General features: G+C 47.8%; 1 protein-coding gene across 3 annotated transcripts in view; it reads left to right on the forward strand.

Moving 5' to 3' along the window:
- Window positions 1-1,326: 1,326 nt before the first annotated feature.
- The window catches only part of GPATCH8 (G-patch domain containing 8), a 57,677-nt gene continuing 45,590 nt past the window's right edge, over window positions 1,327-13,413 (forward strand). For 2 of the 3 annotated variants that reach the window (XR_014230412.1, XM_082332129.1), the window contains exon 1: window positions 1,327-1,440. Coding sequence is in view for 1 of the 3 variants with exons in the window: in XM_082332129.1 (XP_082188255.1) it covers window positions 1,396-1,440 (45 nt within the window). In the remaining 2 variants the exon portion in view is untranslated. The remainder of the gene's footprint in view (window positions 1,441-13,413) is intronic. The other variant, XM_082332133.1, reaches the window with a different exon arrangement.

Genomic DNA, 13,413 nt, shown 5'->3' on the forward strand with positions numbered 1-13,413 from the left:
TAGAGACGGCGACGCACGCGGCCATGCTCAGAGACAGCTGGTAACAGCTGTGGTGGTGGATGGAAAAGCAGGGCCTTGTCTGCCGCAGCCCCTGGGCTCAAAGGCTGGTGGGCTGCTGCGAGACGGAGACCCCAGGCATTGCGTGGCGTGTGCAGGGCGCTGCTCCTCTGCCACCACATACGGGGAGCTGGCTGTGCTTGCGCAAGCCAGGCAGACGCCTCCCTGCTCGGGGGTGAAGAAAGGCCCCTGCGGCCTGGCTGAAGGCCTGGGGTGGGAGCAGGGCTACAGGGATGGCTCCGCCTGGCCCTGGGCACTGTGCTTCACCTCAGGGTTGGCTCCGAGCACCGTGACCCAGCTCAGGCTTTGTGGTGGGCACCATGGCCTACCTCAGGGCTGGCCCTGGGCACCATCATGAGCCTCAGGGCTGGCCCTGGGCTCCATCATCAGTCTCAGGGCTGGCTCCGGGCACCATCACCTGCCTCAGGGCTGCCCCAGGTACCATCACGTGCCTCAGGGCTGGCCCTGGGCTCCATCATCAGCCTCAGGGCTGGCCCTGGGCACCATCACCTGCCTCAGGGCTGGCCCTGGGCTCCATCATCAGCCTCAGGGCTGGCCCCGGGCACCACCACCCGCCTCGGGGCTGGTCCCGGGCCCCATCCCTCGCCTCGGGGCGGGCCCCAGCCTCCCAGCCTGGCTGGGCCAGGGCCCTCCCTCGCCGCCCCCTCCCGCCCGGCCCCGCTGAGGGCAGTCTGCGCACGCGCCCCCCAGCAGCCAGCGTGACCCGTGGCGCACGCCAGGGGGTGGTAGCGAGCCCACGCTCCTATTGGCTCATCCCGCCATCACTCAAGAGGCTGGGGCAGCCCCATTGGCTCGGGCCGGGAGGGCGGGAAGGCTGAAGGGCCCCCCCCCCCCGGTTCCCCCGAGTCGAGCCCTCGCCGCCTGGCTCTGCGCATGCGCACAGGGGACGCCGCGGTGCTACGGCCGCTCGCGCCCTCGCGGGTTGCCAGGGTGCGCGCGCAGGGGGGGAGCGGCGCATGCGTGCTGCGCGCTCCATCCCCAACCGCAGCGGAGCTGGGAGGCGGGGCGCGGCCCGCCGCGGAGGAGGAGGCGGTGGCGGCGGCGGCTCCGCGGTGCGGCCGGCGGTGCCCGCCGCCCTCGCTGCCCCGGCAGCAGCGACCCGCTCCTTCCCGCCCTCCTGCCCGCCCGCGCTGCGCCCCGCCCCGCCGCCGTCAGGCGTCGTTCCCCCGCTTCCCCGGGCCGCCCACGTGACTTGCGCCTGCCGCGCATGCGCGCAGCGGCCCGGCGCGGGGGAGGCGGGGCGCGCGCTGCCGCGGCGCTGAGGGGAGGCGGCCGGAGCGGCGGGGCCGGGCCGGGCCGGGCCGAGAGCGGCGCAAAATGGCGGACAGGTTCTCCCGCTTCAACGAGGACAGGGACTTCCAGGTAACGGCCGCGCCGCGGCGCCGGGCGGGTCCCCGCTCCACCCGGGGCGGCCGCGGGTCCCTCAGGCCGGGGCGGGCCGTCCCCTCCCGCCGGGGCTTTGTGCGCGGGCCCGGCGCTCCGCGGCGGCGGGTAACGGCACAAAGGCGCGATCGCGGGGGGCCGGGGCGGGCTGTCAAGGTGACCCGCGGGAGGGGGCCGGCCCGGGGCGGGCGGGCAGCGGCCGGCGGCGGGGCCGCGGCGGCGGGGCCGCCCCGCTGAGGTAACCCTCGCCCGCAGGAGCGCGGGGTTTGTTTTTCGCCGTCCCCCCGGCGAGCGCCGGCCGCCCCTTTGTGGAAAACGCGTTTTCCTTCTCGCTTCCCCCCCCCAAGAAAGCATTAGTATTTCGACGTAATTACCGCCACTGCTGCTGTTTTAAAGGGGATTTAAATAAACAATGGGGAAATTAACGTTGACTCATTAAGCCTAAACAATGACATTTTGTTTTCTGACTTCAGCCCGAGAGAGTGTAGAGGTTAGAAAGAAAAACAAAAGGAGTGGGAATAACCGCAGCTCGAGAGGAGCTATGGATGAGCTTTACGTGTCCTCCTTGGTTCGGGAACCCGAAGTTGGAGTAGTGCCTTTCGCCTAAACTCCTGCCTTTCATCTCCAGATCTGGGAGGGTTTTTTATAGTTGTGAAGCTTGCGTAATTCTACTTATTGTAGCATTAAGGTGCAAGCTGCAAAACAGTCAGGACACCCAGTAATAATTCATTTATTCCTTCTGGATGTTTTAGGGGATGCGTGCTTCATAAGTTGTTATTAAACTCTGTTAGAAACACACGAGAAAATACGTCTCAGAAACGCATGAGAAAATACGTCTCGGCGTGGTTGACTGCACCGTTTGCGTTACCTTGTCTGTGGGCTGTAGGTATGGCTTCCTAACGCAGCCCGAAACACAGGCACTGGTTTGCATCGTTCATTTCCTTAAATGAAGAAATGAGTCGTAATTAATATTGAAATGGTCTGATTAGGTTTTGAAGTTCCTGTTTCAGGAAGCTAAGTGAGCCAGATCTTGGGTTTGAAAATACATTTTTCGTAATAGTTTGCTTTGGGAGGGGAGAGATGGGGAACCTAAAACAAGTTGGGTACTGCAGGATGTACCCAAGAAATGGGTAAGCTCTGTAGTCGCGTATTGCACAACTTCTTCACGTGTGCCTTTTGCTCGGCGTCCTCGTTTTTGTCCCTTTGTGGGGCAACCCCTTCACAAAAAAAATAATTGTAGGAGCAAAACCTGTTACTGTGTCATTGCTCTGGTCATGCAGGGAGAATGTGTAGTGATGTCAGAGAGGAAACAGGGCTCCATTACCCGATGCTGAAATCTTCAAAGCTGCCGAGCATGCTCGGAAACAATAACCCAGTCACAACCCTGTTTTCCCTTGACTTTAAGAAAGGGCACTATTTTTAATTGGGACTGTATCCGTGCCAGATAGCAGGCTTTCATTGTCTTTCCCATAAACTAGAGTGAAAAATAAAAAGGTAGGGTTTTTTTTTTATAGTAGAGTGACTTCTCTCTTCTTTTCTCCCTGAAAATTTGCCAGTGAGAAGACATTTTATTTTGTGTGTTAAAGCTTCCTTCGAGGGAAAGCAGGAATCGGTCCTCTGGGAAGAACAGTTTGGAGTTGGTTAAGGCTTGCAGAGGACTGAAAGTGAAAACGATGAGCTATGAAGGAGCTGATGAGAGGGAGACTGGGCCAAGGTCGCACTGAATTGGTGGGAGCTCAAGTGCCTGTGCACCTACCCCTGACAGTTGGTCAGTCTAACAATTTTTCTGAAGTGTATTGGTGGAAGAAGGCTTTTTGAACCTTATTTTTCCTTCTTCTTCATCAAAATTGCTTTCAGAGAAGATTTTTGACTTTTTTCTCTGTATTTAGGCAGAGGTCACTTGAGATATAACACCGGTGTGGAATAAAGGAAATGGCTCGCTATGCTGAGTGCGTGCAGGTCCGCTGTGAAAGCTGCGCTGTGACTGTTGCTAAGGATAGGTAAAAATACGCCTGCCTTTAGTGTGCAGCTTTTGATCATCTCTGTAAAATACTGGTCTCAAAACTACAGCAAAAATAAGACACTCTGTTAGTGTGAAGTCACAAATTTGTATGTAGGCTCCCTTTGTAGGAGTGTTTCTGTCGGTGTTAAGAATGCCTTTTTCACGCAATTTCTAGCAGTTTTAATTCTAAGCTTCAGCAGGTGAAATTTCTGTCCTTTGACCAAGTGCGACTATAAACGGGACCCCGTGTTACTGCTAGTCTGTTGAGACCCAAGTAGGCTCGACAAAAGGGAGATGGTGCTCTAAAATTACATGGCTTGAAGCAGGGGTGGATGCGGCGTGGCGAGGGGGAGGGAGACTGTAGAGATCCCTCGGATTTCGTTCTTGGGTGATCTACTTGTGATCTTCTTGATGAAGTAAAAGGATGTGTAACCGTCTCAAGAGAGGAAAAGAAACAAAAGGTCAGGAGTAAAGTGTATGGGTCAAAGGAACCTTTTAGCTGTTTGGAAGAAAGGCAAATGCCTTGGGATTAGTGATCTGGCTGATGGGAGAGAGTCACTGGATGAAAAAAAGGCATTTGAGAGTTCTCTTTATTGTTATCAGCCTTCTTTCTGGAAAGAAACTGGAAAGATTCTGGGTTTGGGAGGATTAGTTTGGCAAGAGTGCGAGTTGAGCATTGATGTGGGCAGAGGAGAGATGAGGTTAGCAATGCAGGGTTAGCAGAGGTGATATTCAGGTTTCTGAGCTGCTGATACCCTGGAGAGAAGTGGATTAAAGGTGAGAGAGCTGCTGAGAGCTGTTCTTCCCTCCCCTGCGCCTGACCAAAGGAAGCTTGGTGCGATCGGGGAAGGCAGGGATGGAAACGTACAGCACTGGAGGGAAATTGGTTCAGGACGGAAAGGACCTAAACCAGCCGAGAAAAAGAAGGTATGAATGATCTGAAGTCTGTAAAAAGGTGAGGGGAGAAGGATTGTTGAGCAGAGGGATCAGCTGAGGAGTGGAGAAGTCTTTACGGTTGGGCTTGATGATCTTAAGGGTCTTTTCCAACCTTAACGATTCTAGGATTCCCCTAACTGTAGCCAAAACGATGCGATGGGTATAAAGAAAGCTGCAGAGGGAGCAGAGACACTGTCATGGGGTTATAAGTAACCCTGTTGAAAAGAGTAGCTAGTGTAAGGATAAGAAAGTCAGATATCCTTAAGGATAAAGGTCGTGGTATGGAGGCGGAGGAGAAAGATTATGTACTCAGAAATTATTCCGAGTCCTCTCTGTGGTAGGGTGGAAGGAACCTCGAAGCTAAGGATGGTTTGAAAGTTGAAATTGCCAAAGGAGCAGGAAATGGCATCGAAGGATATCGCCGCAATGAGGTGATTAAGCAGCTTTTGGGCTTTCTTTTTTTATAGGATTGCCCTGCTTTTGCTGTGCTGTGTGCTTTAGAAGCCGCGCAAAGGGTGCAGACCTTCTTGTCTTTTTGCTGTTTGCTCCCAGACCTTAGAAAAACTCAAGGGAAAGCCCCTGCTTTTGACTGTATTTTGCAGGTGCTGAACTTGAGGGCAGCTCCAGTGAACGGCGTTTAGCTTTGCTCTGTCCAGTAAGACCTGATCTCTCCCTGACCAGGGCAGCACAGCAGTTTGTTAGGGAGGCTTTAGGCGGTGAAATGAAGGAGGAAGGATATTACTGACCCTCCTCTTTCCTCTCTCCAGGCTCTGATATGGTAAGTTAAGTCTGCTGGATGGCTTACCCAAATAAATCCCAACCTTTTTCCCTTCTCCATTGCTGGAGGGGTTATTTTTGAGTGGGCCGCTGACAAGCTTAGTCCTTCGGTTAAAAGATCGTGCTACTTATCTGTCGCAGGGATGTCTGTCACTTGTCTGCCTCTGCCGTCTCCTTGATTGACTGGCTTCCCCGCGGCTGAGACAAACTTGTGAACTGTCGTACCTTCAAGTAATCATGAACAATAGCTGTCGACTATGCTAACAGAGTATTTTAAAGGCATTACGGAAAGCTGTGTGAATACATGAGACTGCTGCAATAAGTACCTGTATTTTTAGTGTTATTTTTGTAATTGCAACAATGTTATTCTTGAGATTAACTATACTGAACTCAAAGAACGAATACTGTGGATGTCTCCATATCGCTGAAATCCAGTGGAGCTCTCAGTTACTCACAGATGTTAAGAAAATGTTTTCTTGCTATATCTTCCTCCTTTCCATTGTTGAAGCAGAAATATTACGAGCCATATGTGTATATGTGTACAATAATTTCCTCTTCCTACGTACATTGCACTTACTTGCATCATTAGCCAGACGGAACACAAACTGTTCTGTCTCTTGTTTTTTTAGTTTGTTGTGTAGTCTGTATAATGGAATAACACTTCCACCAAGCAGAAATGCCTGGTTTTCTAAGCTGGGTTGAAATGTGGCCAGTCCGAACCTCAGTTCTCATATTCTTCCTTATGCCAAGAAGATAGATGGGTTTTTCCCCCACCCCCCAAAGGATTTGAAGAGCTAACTGAGCACATCGCTGTTACTGGCTGGTCTGTGCTTCTAGTCCTGCCGCTTCCAGCGAGTTGAGCTGAGCGCTGATGGCATGGGGATTTTATGCTTTTTAATTGGCAGAATGTCAGGGATAAGTTTTGTTCCCAAGCAGCTTAGGCAGTCTGGCTTACCGGACATCTGGGCCGACGGCATGGAGTTTTAAAATCTGGCCTTCTAATGAGTGCGTGTTGTCAGTGGCTTCAACTTCAGTTCAGTTCTTAGGTGCTGCCTCGGGCAAACATAGTGGATTTTTATATCCTTCGGCAGGCCAGGACTGCTCGTGGGTTATGTGGCAAAGTTGGTGACTTTTCTCTGTGCTGCAAGGAAATAAACAGGGTCATTTTCTTTTGCCTAGTTTTACTAATTGGGAGAAGAAAAAGTTAACATGGGGGAACGAGGGAAAGAATAGGATTGGAGTCTGTGCAAAATAAGTTATCCTGATCTTCCAACTGATACAAGATCCTGGTGCATGAATTTGCTGTTGACGAATGTAGTTGAGAGCAGCCCAGGAGGCAGCCCTTTCCATGGCGTGTTTTCTTATTTAAGCACTAATCTTGGATTTTCTAAAATCTTAGTGTTGTTTGGAGGTCCTCGTTTATCATTAGATTAGGGTTAAATTTCTGGTATAGGCACAGCACAGGAAGGACGCAGCTCTTACCTCCTTGGCAAGCCGGGCAGACCTCGCGGTTGAGCAAAGCAGGAACATCAGAACCGTGACTGATTTTTGCCTGCCTATGTGAGCAAGGAGGGGAGGAGAAGACGAGGGGAAAATTTTTAGAAGATCACAGGAGAATCTGAACTTCAGTGTGAATTTTGGGAACTCTTGGTAAGTTAATCTTCTACAGACCTTCTTTCCTGTCTTGGTTGTACCTTTCCCTACTCTGTGCTGTGTCACTGCTGTTCTCTTCTCTTGTGCAGTGATGTTCTCTATTGCCGTGGTTAACTGGATAGGAAAAACACTTTATCCTGCAGCCCCACAAACCATGTCTAAGCTATCTCAGCTTCTTCTGAGTCACCCCCTCCAAACCAAACCCTCCTAACTAGTCTCCTAACACCCACTGCGTGGGGATGTAGAGCTTTAGGAGTTCATCCGATCAAAAAGCACTGTTGCAGTATTTGGCCCACATTGCCTCAGTTGACATAAGCTTTTTTCCTACTGTACAGTTTTAAACCCATAGTAATTCTTGGTACTTTCCACCTTCAAGCAGCTTGATGAGCAACTAATTCATTTGAGATTTTAGCCGTTCCCAGTTCTAAAGCCAGAAGTTGATATTGGGATGTCTGCTTTAAATAACCAGGTATCACTTACCCTTCAACTTCCATCATTTGACCCAGTTTTGAGTCCAGGAATTAGCGTTTGGCTGCAGTCTCTCTTCCTCTTGGAGACAGCTGGTGATGGTGAACGTTTTCCTTTGTAGATTGTTCTGGTAGTTTGGCCACTGAAAGGTGTATTTTCCTTTATTTTTCTTCTAGATTTTTCTATTTTCAGCTTTTAGATGTTGTTTCTTGTTATGTCCTCCTCTACTACACCAAAGCACACATCAGTACTGCCTCTTCTTACGTGAGGGCATATATAACATTTCTGTCCTAGTCCTAACCTCTTTGAGAGCCTTAACAGTCTGATCTCTGAGTTCTCTTCTTGTAGGGCATTTTGCCATTCCCTTTGTGTTGTTACGGCTTTCTGCATCTTAAAATTTTCCACGTTTGTGACTGGAAGACTTGCGTAGAGGAATCTAGAATAGACTCCATCTATATAATGGACAGAGATAAACATCTTTTTTTACTACTTTATTCTTATTTGCTGTTCCTTTGTTACACACCCTTGGACTGTATTTTTATCCTTTTCGCTACCGTATTGCGTGAAGAGGTTTTAACTTGGATTTCTCCTGCCTGCTTGGGTGCAGCCCTGTGCTGCAGGTGTGTTTGTACAGGGCTCTGTGAAAACAGACTTTGTGTTCCTGAGTTGAGGCCGCTGTTAGACGGGTCACGTTGCTCAGTATGAACACGCTGTCCATGCTGTTGCTCACCGTTTGTGGGGCTTCGTGATCTGCAAACTGAGTCGGCAGTTGCTCTATTTCCCCTCTGGTCATTGATAAAAACGTTGAACGGTACCGAGTCTCGTGGAATGAGTTATGAGTTAACATTCTCCTGAGTGAGGTTTTCTATGACGTTTTGGTTTAGAAACAATCCTTTGTCAAGTCAAATACCATATTAAGAAAAAAAGACTGTACTATGAAAGCTTGGAAGTTTGTAGTGGTAAATAAATTATACCCTAGATATTAAATGATTAGCACCCTATCCCATCAGGTCTCTGTCTCTCTCTTGTTTGAAAGTCCTTGTTAGTCATGAAGACGTGGGTGCTGGAAGCTGCAGCATCTTCTGCATCGAGGTTAAGAAACGGCTAAGAGAAAATTGGGTGAGTGAGACCAATGCTAATACTCTTCGGTACAGTTGCTGGAAGCGTCGAAGAACTGAACAGCATCCCTCGTGTGCTGGAACAGATTTATAGCTGGCGTTGGTAGCGGCAGAAGGAATCTGAAAGACATTAAATTGTTCTTGTTTGGTGCCAAAGTATGCAAAGCATAGCGAAGCAGGGACCTGCCTCTGGCTTCCACTCCTTTTTGAACAAGCTGTTTATCTCTGAACTGTAGAACATGTTTTTAAATGGGACATTTAAAATAGGTTTTTATATGCGCATTTTCCCGGTTTAAAGCTCTTGACCTGTGAGTAGTCTGGAATGTGTTCTGGCGGGTGGTTTTTTCAGTGTGTTTGGACTTCACAGGTAGAATTTTGCCATCAAAATTAACTTTTAGTTTGGTAAACAAAAGGTGTCATCAACTTCTCAATGTGTAATTACAAGGTGCTTCTTTCAAAAGTTGCCAATTTAAATTCATATCCAAATCTTAAGTGATTGCTTTTGTTGTATTGACTTGAGAGGATTTTCGTTTTAAGTACTCTCAAAATAATTGATGTGTGTGTTTGCCTAAAATGAGGTTTTGCTGCAGCTTTCACAAGATGTTGACTGTAAATATTACGCTATTTCGGAGGGTGGGAAGATGTGCAGTGTCCGTACTTACCCACTCGTATTGCTTATTTACAGGGAAGGGACTGGGAAAACCATTTATAACATGCGGAAGGCTGTGAAAACACTGGCTGTTGTTTGTGGATGCTTTGCCTCTGCGTTGCTAGGAAAGGATAACTGATTTTTGTTGCGTCTTTGCAGTCAGTACAGAGAACAACAGGAAAAAGGATGATTTTGTTCTGGGAAGCATTAACAAAGGCTTTCCAGGTACCAGTACAAAGTTGCTTTTGTATCGCTTTTTATAGTTTTGAGAAACCACATGGCCTTTAAAATTATCCAAGAAAGCCTGCAGCGCGAGCAGGGTTGGATGGAGTCATCTTCTAGGTGTGCGTTGGTCTTAAAAATGTGTCGTCTTCTGGGTGCCTAATGAATATTCAAGAAACACTCCTAAGCCATGCTTTCCTGGAGTTGTTTTTGAATTCTCTGGATGGATTTCTAAACATCAACACGGTTGTCTGCATCAATTACGTTTTGGAGATCTTCCATGGTATAGAGTCATCAGGTCCTGCTTAGCTTAAAAGGGCAGCATAAATTACTGTCTGAGATTCATAGTCAGCATGTGTAGGATCTTGTATGGATCTTGTGGAGAAATTATAAACCCGTTACGTTTTGATTGTGTTTAATAAGCAGTTGATGAGTTAGGGTGAACTGGATCTGGTTTTAACACCTTCCCTCTCCCATTTTCTGTCTTGGCTGAAATTTGCTGGTGAGGTCAGCAGATGATGTAGTTGATAGAGCCCCACAAATAACAAAATAAGAGGTAGTACTAGCAGACCTTGTCACTTATACCTTTCATATTTGATCCTTACCCGGAGGCAGTTTTTCTTCTCCTGCCTCTGCCCCGTGTAACCCTCCAGCCACGCTCGGTGGTAGGTGTCACCTTCAGGCGGTGTGAGGAAGGTGGCTCAGTCGAGCTCGGGGCTGTGCAAAACTGGCAGGTCTGGTGACAGCTGGCCAAGCTGGAAGGATTTTTAAGAAGAGAACTAGATGCAAAATGCAACACAAAATGAGACGAAGGTCAAATGTGGTTTGCTGAAATCCTAGTCTTGGGGTTAGGCAAGAGTCTGGTGCGCTGACAGGTCCTTGCAGCGTGGTTCCTACGTCTGTCTGTCTTGGCCACCACGCTGGGGCTGGGCTAGCAACACTCACGCAGGTGTCCTGGATGCGGAGCGCTTGCAAGAGCTGTGCTAAGAGCCAGCTTGGGAAAAGCTGATGGACGTTAAGGTGCCTCGTCCTCCTAAAGGGCTCGTAACTGCTCAGTCTCCTTTAAAAAAGAAAATTTCAAATTTAATAGGATATTTGCTTCTGGAATCACTGAGTCTTTTTTTTGTTTGATTGTTTGTTTTCTTGATCTGTGAAGGTGCCATATGTGTGCAGGCAGCAGGGATTTTGGAGAGGTGGCCTTTGCTCGCTTGTGTTCAGCTGCTGCTTCGGTTTCCTGCGCTCGACTGTGGAGACCTTGCATCTGTGCTGAGCCGTCCCGGGACGGCTGCGGGAAACGTCCGCGGCGCTTTCCGGCCGCGGGAGCAGAGACCGGAGGGTGCTGCAAAATATTCTGTGATTTGTAGCTAACGCAGTCTGCCGTGGCTTTATCTACACTAGAAAACGGCCTTTTTTGTGGGTACTCATTTCTCTTTTTAGGTATTCCTGGTGTCTCAGCTTCTGGTTTACAGCCTAATGCCTTTAGAGCTTTCAGGAATGGGGAGTGGGCTTGGCTAAATGTTTTAAAGTGGCACTTGTGGGTAACAACCCTGAATTTTATGGCTTGACTTAATATTTTTGGGAGTTGAAGGTTTATTGATTGAATGGATGGTTAAATAGAATATTCACAAGTGGTGCTGATTTGCTTTAGTGTTTTAAAATTCCATTTACTAAAGTAAATGCAATCTAAATGTTATTTTTTTGAGTCTTTTCTTGATATTCTATCAGTGTAAAACTAATTTTTGAATATCTAAAGAGCACATTGTGCTCTTTTCAAGTGCAGTTAAGCAATCAGGATCACGCTGTGCTCTTTTCCAGGGCATTTAAGAAATGATTATGGTGAGTATAGTGAGGCTTTTCTGCAAAATTACTTTCTTTAGATTGCTATCTGCACGTGTTTCTGTGCACCTTCCTACGCTGGTCCTGAAATTCAGTATGGGCATAAATAGATTGTTTCTGCTTTGACATCTCGGCAACTGCATTCTGCATTTTCCCTCCAGCGGTCACTGGTTTTAGTGCTCTTAGGCATGGGCACGGAGTTTTACGCTGGAGTCTTTTCTTATTTTACTTTGTTCACTCTGTTGAAGGCGGCGTCCCTGTGACTTGCGGAACAGGCAGCGTTCTCCCCAGGTATTCTTATTCTAGGCTCTTCCTATCCAACTTCTGTTGGGTTTTGTAACTTAGATCATCTTCTTTCATATTAATAACGACGTTCCTGTAACTGAGCTCCCGTGTTGAGCAGTAACTGAAAGGACGGCTGAACGAAGGCGTTCTGAAAGACGACCACTGCTGTCACGTCTCCATTATACTACTCCTTTGTTGTAGTTTTCTCCCGTCTCCGCCTGAGAGCCGTGTTTCAAGGTTTGGCCTAGCTACTGAAACACAGACTGCCACATTTACTTTTCCTTTGAAATAATACATGGATAACTTAGGGCTGTTCATAAAAGAAACCACTAATTCCCGTCAGGAATGTGCACTCTATGGAATGTATTCTGCATGCTGACATCTTAATATCCTCTGTGCTTGGACAGATTGGAAAGAGCAGGCCAGTAATTAATATCCAGGGAGGTCTAATAGCCTTGAAGCAGTTGAAGAGACTCGTCGTTCTTTCCTCCCTGTGTTGATGATGCTGTAGGTGACTTAGAAAATGCAGCGCTCAGAAGTCGGGTCTAGATTTGGATGTGCCCTTTTGAGGGAGCGGGAGGGAAGGAAAGAGCACATTTTTCTTCTGCCTTGTAGTTGGGAAAATGCTTTTAAAAGGGTCGTCCTCCCGCCAGTAATATCTGTGTGTCCTTAGATGCTTTGTCTTTGCCCACCTTCATGAAAAGGTGCCTCGTGTAGGGGAGGGAATTAATCCTGTGATACTAAACTTACTCTGATCAATGGGCTTAAACCAACAATTCATTTCACTTGCATTGAGTCATTTATTGGCAACAATTCTTGCCACTAAAGATTTTGGGATGAAAGCGTGATTAAGTTCTTAAATTTTTTTTTTAATTACACTGGCTGGGTCTCACTGCTACAATGTTTGGGCCTTGTAAGTAAAAAAGAAACAGCACTACCCTTTCCCCTTAGCTATTTAACTTGAATTGTTTCAGAAAATGCAGTGACTCTGCTACATTTAATCCTGGACAAGATGGCATTTGTTGGGCCAGAGCTCTGAAGTATTTACCATCCAAATCAGGGAGAATAAGGGTCTAAAATCCTGCATGGAGGCAGCTTTTGTTATTTGATTTTTCAAGTGCTGTATTCATAACTCAGCGGTTAAGTGTGCGAGGGCTCCGAGATGTAAGGTTTGGCGAAGAGCTTCGTGCAAAGATCAAACAAGGGGAAAGTGGAGGAGAGAGGAGAGGACATGTGACTGTGAGTAACCAAAATGGGTAGTTAGCCAAAGTTCAGATGATACTACACAAAAAATTACAGGACACAAACGCGTTGGCTGCTGGAGATGAATACAACAAGGAAACTAAATGGTGCGCGTGGTGTGTAATAAGGGATGTTTAGATGTCGAAGGCTTGTCCTTGCTTCTCATCCAAGTAGTAAAATATATTGAATTTCAGTATGCTTGTAGTGAAGCACCTAGCGTCAGAGCACTTGCTGTAGCACAAACCGATACCAATAAATGATGCTTAAGTGGAAGCCTCTCATCTTATTTGCTCTGCTATTTTAGGATGGAGGTAGCATCTGTAAGAAAGTGATATAGGCAGTGCAATGCTTCTTGTTTTACAAAGCAGTGAGGAAGCCTGATACAGGCAGCTTTAAAATGGAGGGGGAGAGGATGAGAGGGAGAAGGGCACTGCATTCAGCCCTGAAATCCTTGTCCACGGGAGCGGCTGGAGACTTTGTCATTAGCTAGCAGGGCCAGGATTTGCCTGTATCTCTGTAATAGTCATACAGGGAAGAAGGTTTGGGAATAGGTTTTGAATAGTGCTGGTTTTAATGCAGCTGTTATTTTACGGCCTGGGATCCATTTTGTAGGGATTGAATTCTTCTTTTCACTTAAAGGCTTCCTCTGAAGAGGGAAGCATCCCTCAAGTCTGCAGAAGAAACCGATCAAAATCATATTAAAATGTGGTCTGTGCTTATGGTTCATGTTTGCCAGAAATGCAGTTTATTTTCAACAGATTCAA

This window comes from Platalea leucorodia, assembly GCF_965183815.1.
Source record: "Platalea leucorodia genome assembly, chromosome: 22".
Lineage (NCBI taxonomy): Eukaryota > Metazoa > Chordata > Aves > Pelecaniformes > Threskiornithidae > Platalea > Platalea leucorodia.